Source organism: Cyprinus carpio, chromosome B7 (genome assembly GCF_018340385.1).
Source record: "Cyprinus carpio isolate SPL01 chromosome B7, ASM1834038v1, whole genome shotgun sequence".
Lineage (NCBI taxonomy): Eukaryota > Metazoa > Chordata > Actinopteri > Cypriniformes > Cyprinidae > Cyprinus > Cyprinus carpio.
In genome coordinates, this window is record NC_056603.1 from 39,148,240 (window position 1) to 39,171,823 (window position 23,584).

At 34.4% G+C, this 23,584-nt stretch overlaps 1 protein-coding gene across 1 annotated transcript in view; it reads right to left on the reverse strand.

Annotated features, from left to right (window-relative positions):
* Window positions 1–23,584, reverse strand: part of LOC109047447 (polypeptide N-acetylgalactosaminyltransferase 18-like) — a 99,770-nt gene that overhangs the window by 30,155 nt on the left and 46,031 nt on the right. The window contains exons 4-7 of the mRNA XM_042728604.1: window positions 15,449–15,632; window positions 13,670–13,867; window positions 12,813–12,927; window positions 1,138–1,323 (exon numbers count right to left, since the gene is read on the reverse strand). Coding sequence (XP_042584538.1) covers window positions 1,138–1,323; window positions 12,813–12,927; window positions 13,670–13,867; window positions 15,449–15,632 — 683 coding nt within the window. The remainder of the gene's footprint in view (window positions 1–1,137; window positions 1,324–12,812; window positions 12,928–13,669; window positions 13,868–15,448; window positions 15,633–23,584) is intronic.

Here is a 23,584-nt window from a genome sequence, read left to right on the forward strand (position 1 = left end):
ACTGATATTATACAGAGATCATACAATCCTCAAGGGTAGTGACATTAAAAACACATTTTAGGCTTAATATTAAGAAATGTGCATTGTGCACAAGTAGAATCCAAATGAAGCCCAAATGAATTTTTTTTTTTATGCCAGTAAGACTCGAGTGATATGTCAGTAAATATGTTAATAGATTTAAACTATACTTAGTATGAAATAAATGTATTTTAAATATATTCCTTTTTTTATTTAAAGGGATACTCCACCCCAAAATGAAACTTTTGTCATTAATCACTTACCCCCATGTCTTTCCAAACCCGTAAAAGCTCCGTTCGTCTTCGGAACACAATTTAAGATATTTTGGATGAAAATCGGGAGGCCTGTGACTGTCCAATAGACTGCCAAATAAATAACAGTGTTAAGGTCCATAAAAGGTATGAAGGTCGTGGATGGTGCTGATGACACAGAAGAGCATACACAGCATACAGTGATATGGAGAGACAGAGGAGACTGTTGACAAAGGAATTGTTGAATAAAGATGTTTTTTTTTGTTTTCTTTGCTTACAAAAAGTGTTCCTGTCACTTCATATAACTCAGATTGCACGTCTGATGGCAGATGGAGTATTCTGATGACGACTTTCATACCTTTTATGGACCTTGACACTGTTATTTACTTGGCAGTCTATGGGACAGTCATAGGCCTCCTGGTTTTCATCCAAAATATCTTAAATTGTGTTCCGAAGACAAACAGAGCTTTTACGGGTTTGGAACGACATGGGGGTAAGTGATTAATGACAAAATTAATGTGGCTCAGTCGTAGAGCATTGTGTTAGCAGCGCAAAAGGTTGTGGGTTCGATTCCCAGGGAACACATGTTAAGAGCATCTGATAAATGTAATGTAAAATTTTCATTTTGGGGTGGAGTATCCCTTTAATATAGGGACAAATTAATTACAATATAAACAATACTCCTATGAAACATAACCCCTAAATCTAGTATTGCAGCTTTTCTCCTTTGTGTACTTTGGATGAATTGTGTTTTACCATTTCTCATTTATAAGACATGTTAGGATAAAAGCATCTGCCACTTAAGTAAGTGTAAATGTCAACAGGACTTTATAGCGGTAATTACAGTAGCTGACATAATAGACCTCACCTCTTGTGGAATGTTCCAGGCCATGTAGACGTGGCTTTTAAACTCATCCATCCACACTTCAGCCACTCTCAGAGCATTTCTGCGCACGTGGGCAGTGAGATCCTCGGTGTAGGGCTTGTGGGCGCGCTCAATATGGGCGATTCGGGCACAGGGCAACACCTCCACACTTCCTCCACACTGCCACACCTACACAAACACACAAAAGAATCTAAATAAAAATACATTTTCATGCTGTGAAATAAAAAAGGGACAATTCTTGGCAAGACAGATCTACTCGCTGGACCAGACTGAGGAGCAGATGAAGTGCAGAAGCTTGTATGAAGATCTTGCATAACACTAAAGACTAAAGCTCATTTGGACCACTTAAAACCACCCAGACCTTTATACGACCCTAAAAAGTCTGAATAGGAATTTAATATATGGCATGTGGAATAAATAGATTTAAAATCAGTATAACGAATGTACCCATATACGTTAAGGCGCACAAACTCCTAAACTGATGAGTGAGGCAGCTGTCTTCTATGGCAGTATCCTAACACAGATGGAAGCTCATAAGTGACTGATTTAGAAAACTCTACATAGACAGCAGCTCTGTGTAGTGATCAAACAGAGCTTCACATGTGAAGCAGAGTTTGGAGTTAGCATGTTGCTAAGCTAACCATCAGCCTGCACACACACACAAAAATGCTGGTTAATCTGTCCATTTTTAATATGATCAGACCAATTTTACAATAGTTCTTAAAGGGTTAGCTCACACAAAAATGAAAATTAGACCATGCTTTACTCACACTCAAGGCATCCTAGGTGTCTATGACTAATCCAATAGGAGTTATATTAAAGGTGACCAATTATGCCCCTTTTTACAAGATGTAAAATAAGTCTATGATGTCCCCAGAGTGTGTATGTGAAGTTTTAGCTCAAAATACCCTACAGATAATTTTTTTTATAGCTTATTGAAATTGCCATTTTTAGGGTATGAGACAAAACGCTCTGTTTTTTGTGTTTGTCCTTGTAAATGAAAACAAGCTGGTGGTCCTGTCTCCCCTTTCAGAGTTTCTAGAGCTCGCGAACCGGCATGCCAGCAATAACGAAACACTCAGAAAATGTCAGAAACTGCTACAGTAGTAGCGTTGTTCACCCATATATGTTTGAATCGACGTTGTGCCGAATTCTGCACCTTGCCAGATTATTTATGAATTACACAGACGGGGAGCACAGCGCGATAAAAATAACAACATAGTTGGTCTCATGGTGCCATCACGTGCTAACAAGAACTTTATAAGTCCCACATATTATTATGAGCTTGACAAATTCAAGCGGTCGATTTCACATTGGTTTCATATGCAATTTTTAACTCCCACATTCCTATTCACAATCATTCTAGTAGCAGGCGAAGGCAGCCTCAGTGAAAACAGACAGACAATGGTAGCTTTAGCAACATTAGCCTTACAAAGTGCCAATAAGTGCTTTCAGAAAGGCAATTTGGAAAACTAACGCATGATACTTACTTCTTCTGTGCAAAACCAGCTTTATACTGACCCTCATTCACAAAGCAGTCCAGTGTAAAATGATTCGAGAGACAGCAAAAAAAAACAAAAAACGCTGGTCACGAATTAGAAGAACAAAATGAGGATTTGTTAAGAAAAATTTCAGAGGATTTCGATATAAGCCAAGAGAAGACTGGTTTTCCTTTGCTAAAGTAAGGAAACTTTGCTTCTGTAAACAAACATGCGAGACTAGCATATCTCAGAGGTGCGTCTTATCTCAGAGGTAAAGTCTTATTCACCTAGGATGGCTTGAGGGTGAGTAAAACATTGGCTAATTTTCATTTTTAGATGAACTAACCCTTTAATATTTAGGCACACTCTAGCATACTTTTAAAAAGAGTACTTATTACCAAAAGAATATTTAAGTGCAATTAAATGAAAATGTATGATAATTTAAAACTATTATGCATATTAAATGCAATTACCAGAATTGATTTTTGACCCCCTTAAGTAGTCTTGAAAGTAAAACTCAAAACTTAATTAATACTTAAGAACATCTTTGTATAATTTCATAATAATGTCTCTGAAATATTGTTAGCGTTCTGTCAAATGTACTGACAAGCATTTAAGATAAACTAAAACATAATTTAATGTTTGTTTTTTTTTCTATTAAAACCTGTAAGCCATGCATTTAATATATTTGTAATGGTACATTTTGTAATGATGAAGTTGCAATTTAGTACATTTGAAATATATTACCTTTAAATGTAATATTGAACAATACACTACAGTTAAAATTATACATTACATATGCTTTGGTATTTTTAGACAACACATTAAAATAAGTGTACTTTAAAGCACAACAAAAGATTATTAAAACATTCAGAAGTGATTTAAAATGTACTTCAAAGTAAAACAAAAAAAGTTAAAAATGTACATAAGTGACATTTTGCTTAATTAATATTATCTGCATTTGTTTTTAATGATAGATATTTTTCTTAGTTTAACAATCATTTTGGATTCATCTGTTACTGAGCAGGTCACATATTTACAGTATGATGCCTCAAAATGACTCCTCCATAGGCAGCCAGGTAAGAGTTAAAAATGAGCTTTCATGTATATGTCCTGCTGAATAAAAAAAGAAAAATGCTGAGTACTATAAGCATTTAGCTTATACTACTCAGCAACTAGCAACAATATTTAACTTAGTTGAACAGGTTGGCTGACCAAAGAAGTCTTAAAAACTATGTTGGGGACAAAAGCACAGCAGTGTCCTAAGCTGAGGACCTGTCCAAAACACAAGAGTGCATTGGTGAAAATCTACACTGTATTGTCTTAAAAAATTATAAAGCTGCACAGGGCAAAGGGCTCTTACAGCAACAATAAAATATGCACCAAACTACTATCTATATGTAGACAAAACTTCCATTGCCCTGTCAAGATGTGAACTGCATTTTGAAGGCACTGTTATGGTCAGCCAATTTTCAGCAGCCACAGTCTGTGGAAAAATATGACAATCAGAGAGGTCAGGACTTCACTTTGAAGCCAGAGGAAAGATATCAAGATTGTGTCGAGTCGAGTGTATTATGAGGCTGAGCGGGAGAAGCTATCAAGGATGCTCGATATATGCTTCACTCCAGCAGGTGCACTCTGCTCTCTCTGTGGGGAGGAAGATGAAGCTGTCATTATAGCTCAAACAGGACTTCCTATCAGTGTATTGCTCACTTTTAAGGAAGTGTTCACTCCGACAGCCATTTGAAGCCACACAAAGTCATTCATTTTCAATGATATTTGGCAATTCCAAGAAACATGAGCAACTGTTACAGATTCAAAAGGTGCGAAAAATTGACACTATACAAGTTTGGAATAATTAAGACTTTGTTTTACTTTTCTAAAGAAGTCTCTTCTTCTCACCGAGGCTGCATTTATTTGGACAAAAATACAGTAAAAAGAATAATATTGTAAAATAACATAACATAAAAATAATGTTTTCTATTTGAATACATTAAATGTAATTTATTCCTGTGATGTACAGTAATGCTGAATTTTCAGCATTATTACTCCAGTCTTCCATGTCACATGATCCATCAGAAATCATTCTAATATGCTGATTTGGTAAGAAACATTGATTTTTTTTTTCATCTTCTCCTTTTTTATATGATTCTTTTGATTCAGTTGCATTTTTTAAGTAAGCTTTTTTTTAAAAAAAAAAAAAAAAAAAGAAAAGAAAAGAAAAAAATGAAATTAAATGTATTCAATAAGGACACATTAATTTGATCAAAAGTGACAGTCAATACTTTTATAGTCTTCCAAAAGTCTTATATTTCGAATTAATGCTATTCTTTTTAATGTTCTATTCATGTTAGAACGTTCTGTTCTAGAAGTTTTCCACTAAAATAAAAGTAATATTTTGAACATTGATAAAAACAGGAAACATTATAAATAACTGAGCACAAATAATAATTGATTAAAAAGGAGCAGCAAATCTGGATATTAAAATGATTTCTGAAGGAACATTCAGAAATTCGGCTTTGCCATCACAGTAATAAATTACATTTCAAAATACATATAATTGAAAACAATTATTTTAAACTGTAATATTTCACATTATTATTTTTTTTATTACTCTTACTGTATTTTAAATTCTTGGTGAGAAAAGTCCTCGGTGAGTGACATCTTTTTTAAAAGCATAAAGTCGTATTTTTCCAAACTTTTACCAGTAATGTATGCAAATGAGATGTCACGATGCAGCAAATCTTGCGGGAGGGTCAAAAGCGATCAGACACAGGGATCGAGTGTGAACGCCTACTACAGTAGCATCCAGCAGAGCAGTAACTCGCTGACCTTGAGCGATTTAATCGCTGTCAGTGTGAACACACACTTAAGAGAACAGGAGATCTGGTCAAGCACACACGCCAATCACTCTCGGTTGTGAGAGCACCTGCCTTGACTTGTGTAGCGCTTCAGTAAGTGGCTCTATGAGGTGCTTGAACGGGGCAAAAAGAGTCAGTCAGTTCAATTCTAAAATTGCACCAGGCTACAGTTATAAGCTGGAACACAATTAGGCCTTGTTTTGAGTCAATTACGAGTAACCCTTCAATGAAATCAGCAGTTTCTATGACAATGGCACACCACTGACATGGAAACAGCACACGACACATACAATTCACTCCCTTGGAGATGTCTAAAAGCAAAAGGTCCAAGGACAACCAGCTTGGATGGTTTCCCAGTTCAGAACGTTGCAATTAAAAGCACTTACTACTATATACTTAAGTGGCAGTTGTTAAATTGATAGAACCAAAATTCTCGGCGTGGGTGGAATTGCTGTTGTCTTGGTTTATTGTCGTTGTTGACCGTGGCGTGCATTAGCAGTCGCACTGCCCTGATATTTACTCCTGTATAATTCACCCTTGTCAGACTCAATGTTTGACAGTCGCTGCTCTACCGTGAGTAACATGCGCACTGAACTGAGTAGTGGGTGGTTTAAAAATGTCTGTTTCTCAAGTATGTGCGTATATATGTGTGAATGTGTGACCGCCCGCATTTATCCCTCTTTTCTGCCTGCCAGTCCTCCTACGGACACTCACGGTTTCCCGAAACTAGAGCAGCCCTGCCATTTGTCGGTATTAACTTTTGTCTCGCTGTTTTTTTTAGCCTCCGGTGTGCTAACATTTACTCTCAAATGATCATCCAAATGCTTGAATTTGTTCTGCTGTGATGACACTGATTGGAGAGTACACTGGTTCAAATGAACCCAAATGTCATTCATTTTCTGGTGCAAACATTTGTTCAAGGGTGCTCCATTTCCGTGGAGCGTGCTCACCTCACATCATGGAGAGATCTTTGGGAGCGCAAGAGTGACAAAATCAATTGCTAGTGAAACAATGGCCATGTCTGAAATAGAACATTAGTGCACACACTGAATATCGGCTGCTGTTTTTTAAAATAGCATGTGAAACTAGTATGTAAGGGATAATGACCAGTCAGCACCTCAGCTTTGGGGTCTATTTTTGTGATTATGACTGTCTGACTGTACATTATCCTGCTTATTATACAGCTACTTTCCAAGGAAATAAATAAGTGGACATGAAATATCTTGATTTATTTTATTATGTGAGAGGAAAGGCACTGTGAAGTCACATGAGGTACAGGAAACTAGCACAGATGTCAATGTATATTATACACTTTAGTGGCCATTACACATAAATATTTGATTGTGGTGACTGACAACCAAAAACCATGCTAAAGAACAATGCTGTTAAGTTAATTCAACACAGTACAATGCTAGAATGTTGTCACATGATCTCATTACTTGCCTTTTTAACAAGTTTGAATAGAAAGTCTTAATTTTGGAGGTATTTTTTTAAATACGTGTCCAAAAAATGTGTTAAATAATCACAGCTGAAAGTACTTGTTATGGTTCATTTGTCTTTCTGGAAATACAAACTCAATTTGAGTGCACTGCATTGTGGGAAACAGTATTCCATACAGTGTGGCATGCAGTCATTTTTGTTCATAAAAAACCCTAATAGTAATGTCTGTCTGTCAGTTCATAGATAGTGCAGAGAAATCTGGCATCAATGCTGAAGATAACACCAACATACTGTGATGTGCATGCTTGCACAAAGTATTTTTGTATCTAATTTGCAACCCTGCAAACCTCTAATGAAAAAGACTTGCAAGGATGACAAGTCTATAAATAAGAGTTTCTGTCACCTCGCTATGTTCAGTTTTCCACAGTGAACTAACTGCATAGCAAGTCAACAATCCATATCTGAGAAACTGAGTCACCGAGAAACGGGAATGTATGTAAAATCACATTAATCAATTACGCTCCAGCAGTCCTAGACAGTCGCTTAAGACAGCAGTGTGTGCTGACATGACTCTTTATTGCAGCTTACGGTAGCTATGTTTTATTTCAGACAAAAAAAAGCCATCTGTTTCAACTTCTGAGGTGCTCCATCAGCAAAGCATCATTCCCTTTGGATAAAGAAGGACAGAAAGTGCCCTCACACAATGCTGCTCGATGCACTTCAGACCTTGGCCTACTGCAAAAATACCAGCAACACATTCTCATTTTCCTTCGTCCTTTATTTCACACCCTCCCAAAGGAGAGTATATACTAAGCATGCTTTGAGTTTACATAGCAAAGAGCAGAATGGTCTCTGATAGGGTGAATGGATCGATGACATTTGATTTGCTTTAGTGAGCAAACAGTGATTCATCAGCAGAACAGCGGAATCCATGTAGACTAGTGTAGAACTACATGAAGAATAAAAAGGAACGGGCAAGCAGATGGACACCAACAAAGAAAAATCAGTTATGATACACTAAAAATATCAGCCACTTGACCAATCAAATTAGAGGAACGAAACTCACTGTTATATTATACCAGTCCCACAAATTCCATGTCCAGGTCATATTTAACTCTATAATGACAAAATGAGAAAATGTATTTTGAATAAAGAATCAGAGTACCGAAACTGTTGTGTAATACTGTATTAGTAAGATCAATCCAACAAAACCACAAAACCATATATATATATATATATATATATATATATATATATATATATATATATATATATATATATTAATAATAAAAGAAAGTATGAAATACTTATTTTTCAGCATTACATAAATGAGAACTTGTGATTGAAAATGTGGGGGGATTTTTTATTTTTTATTTTTTGCAAGAAATGAATACCTTCAGCTTCATGATTGGTATTCAGCAAGAATCTGGAGGAAAATTTGCTTAAATGTTCTATCATACAATTAATAAAAATAAATAAATCTTTATGGTCCAAAAGTAGGCTTAATTTCTTTATACAAACTATAATAATTCCTTATTTTAGTGGTTTTGGGATGAAATATGACCTGAAATATCACATTTCCTCACCATTTCATAAGAACCACCCAGTGCTTGGGCCACAATAGTAAATTTTGGATGTTTTACACCGAACCATCAAATCTCTGCACGGCCTATTTATTTTATCTCTGGTACACTATAATTCGCTTACATGTTCCACATAATGTCCTTTATTTCTTCAAGCGATTCAGTGTGTGACAGGACTCCATCTGGATATTGCATAAATGCTTCATGAGCTTTATCACACGATGCTCTAATCTCCGTTTATCACCTCAAAAGGCTTCAGACATGTGATTCATTTGCTTCTCACTCACTTAGCATTTAACGCTGATTGAGGACATTGTAAGTCTACCTCTATATAGAACGGCAAACAAAGTCAGCTATTTTTATTTGAAACAGTGATATGCGTAGATCTGAAAATTGCCTTTCTCTCTGAGACTTTAATCTGCACACACATAACTCACCATCTCATTGTCAGCGTAGTGCTGCAGTGATATACTGCAGACAGATGAAACCCACTGGGAATTGTGGGTAAAGTGAGGTAAGAGGTAGTAGCGCCTCATCTGACTAAAGCACCTCTGCCTTCTCTCAGCAGCCTGTCTTTTCATTGCTTTTACCATAATCTGGTATAAACAGAGACATGAACAAATCTAGCACACTGTGTCTCTGTGTGCCGTCTAGTGCAATCAGAACGATTCACTTTCCATTTATCCACAAACCAGCGAGGGACAGTGAAAAAGTATGTCTCTGAGAAAATTGTGCATGCTTTCAGAGAAGAGCAATCAGTGGCCCATTATCAAGCATAAAAATCTTGAAAGCATGCCATTCACTGAGGGAAAATTACCAGGGAGGGAAATGCCACCCTACTCTCTCCTTTAGCGTGATTGATGATTATGTTTCACCGTGCTTGGAGAGAATGGTCATAGCTTTGAAAGTCAAGCCATTTTAGGGTTGTGCTGACTCACCCAGAGGATAGACAGGGACAGCAAGTTTGCCCTCTAGATTCAGAATTTTATGTAATATACACACACGGTACGTACAGTATGTGTATTTTTTATTTTGTCATCAACAATGCCCAATGTCATTCAAACATTTGTAAGTGTTGCTTAATGGAATAGTTCAACCAGAGCTGAATATTTGCTGAAAATTTACCCACCCTCAGGCCAGCCAAGACGTATAGATGAGTTTTTTTTTTCATCAGAACAGATTTGGAAAAATTCAGCATTACATCACTTTTTCACCAGTGCAGTGAATGGGTGCCGTCAGAATGAGAGTCCAAACAGCTGATGACAGCATCACAATAATCCACATGTAATGCAAACAACTCCATACCATCAATTAATGTTTACTGAAGCAGAAAGCTAAAATATGTGTGTTTGTAGCTGAAATATGAGTCTTCTATCCATAATATTGCATTCTATAGTAAAAAACAACAACAACAAAAATACATCTTGTCTGAATCAGGAGAGGATATGCACAAATAAAACACTGTTTACAAGCAAAAACAGTTCTAGACAAATATGTCAGAGTATTTTGATGTGAGAGGACAACAGGGGACGGAGGAAGCATTATTGTGGTGAATTATGGTCAGAATCAATGGTTTACAGTAAAAACGCCTTAATGATGGATTTGTTTAATACAAGTACATCGATATTTACCTTACAAGATGTCAATTGATGGACTGGAGTCATGCGGATTAGTTGTGGAATATTGTCATGTTTTTAATCAGCTGTTTAGACTTTCAGTCTGACGGCACCCATTCACTGCAGAGGATCCATTAGTGAGCAAGTGATATAATGCTAAATTTCTCCAAATCTGTTCTGAAACAAACTCATCTACATCTTATATGGCCTGAGGGTGAGTAAATTTTCAGCAGTTTTTCATTTTGGGTGAACTGTTCCTTGAAGTATCTAAATGCTTTTTGGGGTCACTGTATGCTTGAAGGTTATTATTGGCTGCCTTTAGGGATTATAATGGCTCTCTGCTCAGGTACACATTTATTAAGAATTTGCTGGGATGGAGACAAAGACACATACAAATAAACCAGCAAAGAAATGGCAGTATAAACGGAAAAGAAAGCAAACAGGGTCTGAAGAGCGACTGACATAAGGGTCACTGAGTTTTATTGAAGGCTATTTTGAAATATCCCCTCAGTGAGCGATGGATTTTATGAGATTATTTATAATGGTGGAAGGTTATGATGTGTGCCCTGTTCTCTAACCAAATGAATATCTTCTAGCCAAAATACATACACTACCAGTCAAAAGTTTGGAATGTTTGAGTGTTTTTGAAAGAAGTATAGTATCTTTTGCTCATGCTCTCAAAGGCAAAACCATTAATATTGTGAAATGTTATTACAATCCTTGGTGCACATAAGTGATTTCTTTTAAAAAAAAAAAAAAAATTTAAATCTTAATTATTTAAAACTTTTGACTGGTAGTGTACTCTGCACCTCATAAATATTCAGTCTATTAATCAATTTTACCTAAATATGAATCTTACACTGACATTTTGCTCTCAAATGTGTTTTTATTCCTAGCAATGAAACTAAAAATTAAAAAGATACTATTTTATGCTACAAAATATTCTTGATTAAAAAAATTAACTGAAATATGTATTCAGCCCCCATATCCTCCAGATTACCATATTTTTTGGCTAAAACTCCCACAGGATGTTGGGGTTTACAGATCATAATGAGTCATTATTCAGGTTGGAAGTTTGAAGGGCATATGTGAAATGAATACTAAAGAGTCATTCTGTGAAGTCAGAAATTAAGTAAACCAAATGCATAAGTAAGGACAACAATATCCAAGTGTTTATGTGTCCCAGCGGGCAATTTTATTTCAATTATAAAGAAATGGAAGCTGCATCAAACCACCCAGACGTTGAGAAAATGTCGCCCTATGAAACTCATTGCACAAAAAGCATGAGACTTCTGAGAGCAGCCACATGAAGGACAATGTTTGCTTTGAGAGTTCAGTATCTGAAAACAGACTAAAGGTCCACCAGTCAACCATATCAGGAACCTGTATAACACTAGCTTGTAGGGGAGGGTGGCACAGAAAAAGAAATATGTGAAGCAAATGTGTGGTGCAAATCTAATACTGCTCAAATCTCACACCTACCTTCAGCAAAAGTGGTAGTTTTCATGCCGTGGGGCTGCTTTTCATCAGAAAGACCCGGTGCAGTGTTAAAACAAAAGTATGAATGGATAATACAAAATATAGGTTTGTACTGCCTGAGCTTTGGGAACTATAAAAAGGCACGGAAAAGAACTTTTCAATGTTGGATTTGTAAATCAGTAAAAATAGAGAAGGTCTGAACATGCAAAGCTAAATCTCAAAATTCACTGTTAAAAGAATACCGTTATAAAGGATAAATATTTAAATGAAGATATCTGCCAAATATCTGAGGTGTATTGCTGTCTTAGGGTGACTTTTATAACAATTAAAGTAGAGCCAAAACTTTGTCGTCATCTTATTATGCAACGTCCACTTTGTAAATAAGTCAATTTGCATGGAAAGTGTCAATATTTATAATATAATATAATATAATATAATATAATATAATATAATATAATATAATATAATATAATATAATATAATATAATATAATATAATATAATATAAAGTATAGCAATTGAATTTAATAATTTGGACTTAATTTCAACATTTAATATCATACCAGTGTACCAAATAAGAGGATTCCCGGTATAGTTTACAGCATTAGTCAGAAAAGATTTGTTTTCCAAAGGAAAAACTGACATGTATTTGAAATGATTCATAATAATGATTCATAATTGATAAATAATAAATGTGCATTTCCAGAAATAATTGGCACTAGCCATTTTTGTGCTGAGTTTACAGTATGTTGGACTCCTGAACATTTGCATTACTTAAAATGTCTTATAATTCTTGCCACTTTTTTTTTTATTTGTAAAGAAAGTATTTTTATGAGAAAATGTTGAAATAATTGAGGAAATAATTAACTAACTGAAAAAAATAATAAAAAATTTTAGTAGCAGCCCTAAATTCAAAAGTGTCTTGCCTTTCTATACTTCATCTCAAACTATTTAAAACACTTTATTATGGTTGTAGTTTTAATAACCCTACTTACACTGATGTTGGACGTCTCATTTTTAAAGTGCATAACAATTACAACCAGATCAAAAGAATGCGTTTTGACAAGAGATACAGTAAATGGTGCCAACTTGAACTATCCTGCCAAGAATGGAGGGCCATTAGAGTCATTAATCCTTCAAGAGTGAATCCATTATCTTCATTACCCCAAAGCCTGCTCGGAATGATATAGTTTCTCACCCTCACACCCAGCTCCACATTCTCTCCTCCGTAAATCTCCATGCCTTCATCCAGCAGGCCGATCTCTGCAAAGTACTCCCTGTCCACCACAAAGCAGCCAATCAGGGCTGGACTCCTAGAGATTTATATTAGAGAATTGCATTAACTGAATATATATTTATTGTAATATCAGCCAAATCAGACAAATAAATGAAGACCTTTATTTAAATAAAACAAACAAAACAAACCTCAAGATTTATATAATTAAATACATACATACACAAACAAACAGGTTTGAATAAAGATAAATAAATAACCAAATAAATTAATTTAAATAAATACAAACAAACAAATAAATAAAGGATGAGGTTTAAATAAAAAATAACAAGCTTTAAATTAAAGATAAATAAATCATGAGTTATTTATCTGTGACAAGATTTATTTAAATAAATGCAAACAAACAAACAAATAAACAACCATTTTTTAAAATAAATAAATAAATAAATAAACAAAGATATTTAAATAAATACAAATATTTACAAACATATACAGATTAATAATTGAAAATACATAAATAAATAAAGTGAAGAGATTTATTTAAATAAATACAAACAAACATATAAATAAAGGATGAGATTTAAATAAAAAAATAAGCTTTAAATAAAAGATAAATCATGAGTTATAAATAATGTGAAGAGATTTATTGAAATAAATTCAAACAAACAAATAACAACTTTTAAATAAATAAATAATTTAAAAAAAGATATTTATATAAATACAAATATTTACAAACAAAAACAGATTAATAATTGTAAATAAATAAATAAATATTATCATTATTATTATTTATTCCAAAATTATTAAATTGAACCAAATACCTGATTGGAGCAGAGCTGTTGTTCAAGTTCCACCAGGATTTTGGTGGGTTCAGATACCGGCACCACAGTTCCCAGTCAAAGCCCTGAGCGGAGAGGGGGTACTCCTCAATCTCAAATGTGTCATATTTGATATTGTCAAAAGATGGAGATATAATTCTGGTTCTGTCTTCTTTGATCCTTTGGAGAATAGGCTCAGCCCTGTAGAAATGACAATAAAATTGTTTACCACCCAGTGAACATGATTTGTTCCAAAAAAAAAGAAAAAAAAAAGCCATTTTTTAAGTATGAAACGTGAGACTGAACAGGCAGTGCATTCTCAACAAGATTAAATAACAAACAGTGCCTATTCAGTCAGCTCATCCTCAGTACTATTTTAGGACTGATTCTTCTAGAGAGATGCAAATTGAGCAGTACAGTACGGCTTTAAAATCACATCAAAGCTGATTAAAGGCAGAAAAATTCTGGGTGTTATTCAAATTGCACTGACATATCTGGGTCAGATTGCTATGAGAGAAACCATGGTGTGCCAACTCTAAGATCCAGAACTTCTTTTGATGATGAAGGGCATCTATATGATCTATGTTCATACAGGACCAGGTTAAAGGAATAGTTCATCCAAGAAGGAACTCGATGTGTTGTGAAGTTTGAAAATGAAGTGGGAATGAAATTTAAAAGTTAGAGATGAAGATTTTGAGTGCATAATGACTTACATTTCAGTCTTTTCCTCACATTATTAATAACTAAAATGCACCTGTGGCAGCATTTCTGCATAATGATATTAAGGTATACATTTTGCAACACATTTTGCAACATAATATTATTATGTTGGTTGATGTACATTTGGCAACAGTTTAGAAATATCCATTGAACTGCACTAAAAGGTATGTCATGTTTGAAAATAACGCAACACCTACACTAAACCCTACCGTAAAACTAAATGATAGTGTTTACAAAAGTAAGCATGAGTTAAAACACACTTGTTAATTCAGCTTGCATCTTCAAGTACTCAGGTATTTTATGGTGCATCATGTTTCACAGGACTCATGTGCAAAGCTGTACCAGGTGTGCTACCGAGCAAGTTTACTATATCAGAAAAACCCATACATAAGCATGTGATGCAAACATTAAAATGTATTAGTTTGTAAACTGTTTGTAATTATAAAATAGTTTCAGACCACAACATAGTATTGTGCAAGGAATCTTGTGAAAATAATCTTTATTAACCAATAATATTCACCATAACCATAATTTGTGTGAAAAAGGAATTGAAGTTGTTGGTGTTTTACAGCTTCTAGTGTTCATTTTGAGCTGGAAACTGCTTTGAATTGGTATAGGTAGGCCTACGTTTTTGGAGTTTTGCATGAAAGGCATGTTTTTCCAGCATATGCGGCGCATTAAGCCTTTACAGTATATAGATAAAAAAAAAAAAAAGAATATAGTACAGAAGTAATTTGAAGTACTTTTAAGGTGCATTTTGTCCTTTTTTGTCTTTTGCAATATGGAAAAGAGAAGTGAGTGCATTCTTAAAAAAGCCTTTTATGTTTCATGGAGGAAAGAGACTCACATAGGTTTGGAGCAACATGAAGATAAGAGAAAAATTGAAGCAGTGAACTAGGCTTTTTTTTTTCTTTAGATCTTTTCAGGAAAAAAAATGCCCCTCAGTTCCTGTCAGTGCTTGAACAAGTGCACTGATCCTTTAGACCATTTCAATTGAAACAAGCAGTAATTACAGTCTGGCTATGAAGCGCTAGGAATAGCTAGAGTTCTCATATCACCCACCAGCCAGTGTTGAACTCTACGTGGGCGTCAAACAGGGCCACCACAGGGGCAGAGGCAGCTCTCCAGCCACTCACACGTGAGCGGATCAGCCCCTCCTGCTTACTGTGCCGCACCATTTTAATGAAACCGGGCTGCTTGCTGTTGGTCTCCTTGACAAAGTCTTGTAATTTCTCCTTTAACTCATCTGGGAGGAAGACAGAGACAAAGAGAGAGAGGAAGAGCTGTAACATTACAATGCCTCCAAGAGGACTGTCCTCATTATTCTTGGTCACAGCAAAGAGGATGTTGTTGTTACTGTGTGTGTGTGTGTGTGTGTGTGTGTGTGTGTGTGTGTGTGTGTGTGTGTGTGTGTGTGTGTGTGTGTGTGTGTGTGTGTGTGTGTGTGTTGGTGTGTGTGTGTGTGTGTGTGTGTGTGTGTGTGTGTGTGTGTGTCAATAAGGACTCTTGGGCCTGTCAATCGTGTTCACTTTAACAGAGAAGCCGTACTGAACCAGGATGTGGAACTGCATGCATTGCTTGAGTGAAAGGGTGTGCTCTCACTCCAAACAATACAACATTCATGAAGTTCATTCATCACACTTGACCTAGCACCCTTCAGCAGCTTATGAAATATACTGATACAGTATGTACAAGGAAATAGAGCAACTCAATAGTACTCAAAACTACAAGCCATGCATTATTACTGTATACATATATATAGCTTTTATTAGTGTTTAGTAGTATATATTTATATACTGTAGCATACTTTAATAAAAATTATAATGATAATAATAATGCTATTTACTCAATTATTAATCATGATTCTTATCATTATCATTGTTAAAACTGTTTTTGCTGCTTAATATTTTTGTGATATATTTTGGTATATTTATAATAGATTTTTCTTTCATGCATAGGAAGTTTATTTGCATTTATTTGAAATATAAATCTTTCAAAACATTATAAATGCCTAAATGTCATTTTTGATCATTTTAATGCATCTTTGCTAGAAAAAAAAATTAATAGGTAACATTTTATTTAAAGGTGTCCTTGTTACATGTTACATGTACTTACTCCCGTAATAACAATAAATTATGCATACTTACATGCAAATAACCCTAAACCACACCCTAATCCTAATCCCAACCATATAGTAAGTACATGTAGTTAATATTACTCAGTATTTAAATTTATAATTACACTGTAATAAGCACACAAAATAAAGTGTAACCTAATAATTAATTTACTTATTTATTTTATTTTACTTACCCCATACTTTTGAATGGTGGTGTATCACAGTTATTATATCAGTATTAAGCAGCACAACTGTTTTCAACATCGATAATAATAAGAAATATTCCTTGAGCACCAAATCAGCATATTAGAGTGATTTCTGAAAAATCATGTGACACTGAAGACATTTAATTGCATTTTAAAATATACTAAAATAGAAAACAGTTATTTTAAATTGCAAAATATTTCACAATATTACCATCTTTTTCATTCAGATAGAAAACAGATGTGTTAAATTGTAATAATATATCACCATATTTTACAATATTTTTTTAATAAAATAAATGCAGCTATGCATGATTAGTATAAGAGGCCCCTTTCAAAAAACAAAATATATATAAAAAAATAAAAATAAAAATAAATAAAACTTTTGACCGGTATTTAGAATGAAAAATGCAAAATAGAAGCATTTTCAATTGTGGTCTTGATTGTTTATTTCTATTAATAAATGTTAACCACCATGTCAACGCCACTAAGATCTACAACACTGATGAAACTTTAACAATCTGGCAACAAGTCAAAATGAAGGTGCCTCACATGAATATATAATGCAAACCAAGAAGAAGTGTCATTAAGTTTTCATTTGGGTCCTTCATGTGTTATGCTTCACTGTTAAATTGAATTCTTATGATTTATTTTTAATTTCACCTTTTCTCCCTCTTAGAGAAGAAACTGGTGGGAGAGAGGGTGAGACCTTGAAGAGACAGTGGATGCTGATATGAAAAAGATGAAGACAGACATAATTCCACCTTCCATACAACACATTCATTACTGTACTGTATGTCATAAAAGGCTGGTGTAAAGACTGCAACGGATCAACTTTTAAATGTATTCCTTTAGAGCAATCTCCATCTAGTGCAAATTCTCTTTTAGGGAACTGCTACAGTGGTATGCCATGTTTGTATGTTGGCAAATATCAAGTATATTAATATGGTAATCGTTTAGTATCATGCTATATTTCAAAGAAACATGTTAATGCATCTGAAAGCATGATTGCATCATGGTACCACCGTGTTATTTTTTGGTAAGGGTTTGTGCAGTTTATCCATTCTAGGGTCTAATCGTCTTATTCCCTGTTTGCAGGGGCTAAACTGAATTTCTATTAAGTTTGCATGACAAACATGCTTGGTGATTTAGCAGATGGTGTAGCCAAGGGACAGGGAGAGAATTAATTCCACCAACTCAATTATCTGTAGCTGTTAAAACAAATAAATGATCACAAAGACTTCAAAAAATAAAACTCATCCAGACAAGGCCCAGTGGTACACAAAGGTTTTTAAAAACCTTTTAACAGCGTAATATAGTGAAACGGCTCATCAACTCTTTGAGTAGAAAATTAGTTTGTGCACATGGAAGGAATTTCCTCTTTTTTTTTTTTGTGCTTGGCACAGTCCTCCAAACCCTTCACTAAAGATAAAAAAAAAGGGAAAGTGACGTGACATACAGCCAAGTATGGTGACCCATACTCAGAATTGGTGCTCTGCATTTAACCCATCCAAGTGCACACACACAGCAGTGAACACACACACACCGTGAACACACACCCGGAGCAGTGGGCAGCCATTTATGCTGCGGTGCCTGGGGAGCAGTTGGGGGTTCGGTGCCTCGCTCAAGGGCACCTCAGTTGTGGTATTGTTGGCCTGAGACTGGACCCCACATCCTTGAGGGGGGAGGGGGGGGGGTTGAGTCAAACTCTCTAACCACTAGGCCACGACTTCCCCCCTAGTGGTACTTAAAGTATATATATATATACATTTTTTTTTTTTTTTTTTTTCAGTGTTTGTTTTCCATCCACAGTCATTCCTGCTTTGTCTTTTTGGCACCATCTGATTTGTAAACCAGGTACTATTATGAATATTACACTGTAAAAAATATTTTTTGAATTAAAAACAGTTGGACTAAAGAACGTTTTACAAGAAAATACTATTCCAGGCTTTTTATTCGGTTAGACATAGATTATTTTTCAATCAAATACCTTTCTCTACCTGTTTGTCGGTCACGTATATCCGCAATGTGTTGTGGGGAATATTAGCCATTATAGTGTGCATCGATCTGCACTTCGAATCCTAACCGGAATAATAAACCATCCGGGAATCTTTGGCATACTTTTTTAAACATACTATGATTTGGGACATACTAATTCTATTTTTGAATACTATTTTGGATGGATAGTATGTGAATTGGGACGCAGCATAGGTCACACAGAGCACATGGGGGATCAAAACACAACAAAACGTCTAAGGGTGTGACAATGCCAGCCCGTTTTATTGATTTTTATTCGTATTGTATTATTTATTTATTTTTAAAGGGACATTTCTGGCAAACGCAGATGCAAGTTTACTGTAAATGTTCTGAATAATAATAATAATAAAAAAACCTGGAAAAAAATTTAGGATTTACTTTGAAACAAATTCTACTTAGAAATTGCTAGTAAATTTCACAAATAATTACAAAGACAATAGCAAAACATTAAATTAATCTTAAATAAAATTTTAATTATTTCTCCATCAGCATTTTTTTTTTTTTTAAAGTTGTCAACCACCAGCAGCATTTTTGATAATTTTTACAAAAAAAATTATTAGTGCCAATTATCTTTTTTTATTATTTTTTATTTACTTATTTATTTATTTTTATTAGCTTGGATGTATTTTTATAAATTAAAAAGCAACATTTTGAAACCAGGTTTCAAAGGGGTGATTTGCACAATATGAATAAGAATAATGACAATGATTAGCAAAAGAAAAAGAAAAAACAGAAAGCAGAAAGCACACAAGTAAGCTACAACACACCATTGAATAATAGAGTGTTTCCACATTCCTCTAAATGTTTAAAATACTTTTGTCTTGTAAAACATACTACAATAATATTTCATTTACAAAAAATTCAGTGTATGTGAAAGAATTAAATCTCTAATGGAAAGAGATGATGGTATGCACTAAGAATGTTCTTCGTACAGAATGTTTCCTGTGTAGGCGTTGACTGCCTGAACTTGTAATATCGGCCAATCACAGCGATTGTTATCCGACAGTTGTTTTGCTCTATTTCCTTGCCCTTAAAGATCCTGCCACTGGCCACAGGTATGACAGAAGCTAAAGGTCACTTTTCTTATAGACACAATGTAATTCACCTTGCCCTTGAGTGAGATGTTGTGCTCAGCCTATAGAGCGTTATCCTTGAGCGAACGGCGTCTCTCATCGATCACTGAGATTGTGGAATTGCACAAGTGAACGTGAAGAGAATGTCTCTTTCAAAAGCCAGAGAACATTGGATATGAACAGCTTGTGGCTCTACAAATTGCTCTAATGCTTTACCCCCGCCTGCAAATATGAGTTTTATGATTGAACCGGGAGACACTAAATGAAATCTGTCTTCTGATTTTATTTGACAGCGAAAATCCCTCTATCCTCAACCTCACCAAAAACTTTCTTCGAAGCTTATTAGAGCAGAACTTTCATCTCCGTCGAAAATGACTGATTAACATACATGAACAAATAGCAATTGATTGGAAGAACTGGTGAAGATATTATCATAATAAAACAATGGATAACAGGTCCATTATCTCATGACTGAAAGCATCAATCTTTCATCACCATTATCTCAAGTGCACTTCTTGTTTCAGTCAATACAAAACATTAAGCTTGACTGATCCTACCACTGCTAGCTATTATAATATGATAATATAAAGGAAGACTGACATGCTGAAGGTCTCTAAGCAATCTTATTGGGTGTCAAAGCTTTTGAGGAGACATTTTAATTAAGTCCTTGATGTTAAACTGACTTAAACTAGCATCCAATTTTTTTTTGCAGAATCTATTCCCTTGTGAAAACAAAGTGCACTTTAGCATACTTTTAAAAAAGAGCACCTATTATTGAAACAATATACTTTAAAAGAATATTTTAAGTGTGAACTGAGTGTCATGTTTACAGACACTTAACTGCATGCTAATTGCAATTAAATGAAAGTGTATTATAGTTTGAATTAACATTAAAGGTAATAAGCTAAATTTTAGAGTGTATTACTCACAGTGGGCTTAAGTACATCTTTACATCTAATTTCTTAATTACTTTTATTGTGTTTAAAATATGTTTCAAGTGTACTGCTGAATGTACTGATGAGCATTTATGGTAAACTTTTTGTGGAAACGAGTATGCCATTTATTAATGTTTTTTGGTATGTTTTACATTTGTAATGATAAAGTAAAAAAAAATCTAAACTTGCTTTAGCATGTCAGCCAACACATTAAAATAAGTGGACTTCTTTAAAATATTAAAATATACTTTAAAATGATTATTATTGGTTATTTTTATTTATTTTTTATTTTATTTTATTTTTTGACATTTTGACATTACAAAGTGCATTTAACAGGGAATAAGTGTGTTAAGGACATAAAAACATAAATCTTTTCTCAGATTCAGTGAGGAAACCTGGTTTACCTGCTGGAAGTTATCCTTATTATCCCTGGCCATAGAAAGAGAACAACTCAATCTTTGTGTACGTCAATATGGACTCCAGGAGCTGGAACAGCTAAGCTGTATTGAACTGAATGTGAGGCTCTCAACCAATATAATACAACATTCATGAAATCAATTCATCACTCCTTCTAACAGCTCAAAACTCACGATGGCCAGCCAAGAGAGTCCTACAGAAAGTATTGTGGCAATTCCTTTGGCTGCATGTTTAAACTCTGATTCCGATGGCACCCATTCACTGCAGAGTATTAACTAGTGAGCAAGTGATGTAATGCTTAATTTCTCCAAATCTGTTCCGATCAAGAAACAAAGTCATCTGTATCTTGGATGGCCTTAGGGGGAATAATATTCAGCAACTGTTCAGTACGTATGATCTGAAAACAAGTCTGCATTTCTGCATGCAATTCTGCATTTAATGATTTTTTTTTTTTTTTTGGTAATTTAACTTAACTGAAGATATATTTTCTGAAAGTAAGTCTAAATTAAGCATTTTTCTTCTCAAGTAAATTTAATTGGATAAATATTTTTACTGACTAAAATGCTAGGCAAGGAAATTCTTTTTTGCAGTGTAAGTCATCTCTCTCTCTCTTTCTTGCTGATGATAAGGTGGTTATTCATCATTTGTCCACTGCAGAGGCAAAGAATTTTTGTCAGCTCATTCTCAGGTTTTGAGGCGAATGGGATTTAATTTTCTTTGGCCTTCACTGAAGGTTGACAGATTCTCTGTCGGTCCCTCTGTTGACATAAAGTCTCATGTTGAGTGGCCGCTTCACAACCTTCATCTATGAATGTAAAGATAAAGCTGTCAGGACTCACAAGATTATGCCAGCTGAGAGAGCTGGCTGCTGATCCTCAAAATGGTACAATTAGTGAGGAATCATCTGGGTTACTTTACCCTCTTTCTCTTCATGTCGGTCATGGTGTCTGCCGCAGTAGAAAAAAGTGTAAGCTGAACCCAGACGTGGCTCTCACATTAAGGAGAGATGTCGAGAGATAATACTCACAATTGAAAGGACCTGGCAGCTTCCATAGAGCTGTAGGGGTGACAACAGCTAGCGCTGATAAGACTACTAATTCTAACCGTAATGACAAAAGTAATTGTTGGTATCCTGTGAAAGCTAGTGAAAAAGAAGTGTGCTTAATTGTAGTCTACAAATCTTTGTTCATTAAAAACAAAACAACAAATTGTTCTTGCAGATAATATAATATAAACTAAATAAAAGGTCGTGGAAGTGGAAGTGTGTGTGTGTGTTGGGGAGGGGTGGGGGGGTTGGGGGTCTGTCCGGACCTGATGATAAGCTAGGCTACATTTCTGTGTTACAAACGTTAAATAATAACGAAAGTATTGGGATAAAAGTTTAGTCCGGGCACAAACTCTGATGTTGCGGCAGCCGCGATCAAACTGAATAAATGACGTTTGGAACTACGTGGCGCTTCAAATATAGATTTTGTTACATTATGCCAGTAGGTGGCGACCAGTGACTGTTAAAATATATTTGATGTCTGTATCATTTAAGAGATTTGTTAAAAAAAAAACTGGACAAAACAAGTCTTCATTCAATGATTTTGTCATAATTAATTAATTTAAAGTAGCCTAATAAATACTTGTAAATATCCTCATTTATAATATTAACATTGTCAAAAACTTTTGTCAGTAAATTAGCCTACATATTATTTTGTTTGGTTGTCTCAGAATCGGGAGAAACGTTATCTATATTCTAAAAATCAATTATCCAGAATCAAAGCTTAAAAATACATAGACTAATATATCTGGCATCTAACTACTATTAGTAGGCCTACTTTTCTAATATTAAAATTTGCCCCCCCTCCCTTCTTTTGGTTCACTCCATGATCCATGACGTAGAGTACATTTTCATGATCATTTCTTAAAACACTTAAGTACACTTTTAAAATCTGCATTTTATAGTAATGTCAAATTAAAAACAATACTTATATATATGTATGTATGTATGTATATGTATATATATAAATATATATATATATATAGAAAAAGAAAAGAAAAGAAAAACAAAACATGGAAGTCAATGGCTCCCGGCAACTTTTTGGTTACCAACATTCTTTAAAATATCATCTTTGTGTTCAACAGAAAAAAAGAAAGATTTGGAAGAACTTTAGAAAATTATGGCAGAATTTTCTGGAAGATAAGGTCAATATAATATAAAAATATTAAATGGAATATATTAATAAATGTATTAATAAATTGGGAAGTTACATGCACGTAATACTAAAATTAAATTAACATAATAATTCAGAAAAAAATTAAACCACAAAAATTATTATTATTATATTTTTTTTTTTCAATTTTTTATTTTTGTTTTTTTTTGCAATGATATATTATTTGTATTATTGTTTTTTTTTTTATCAGCACGACCT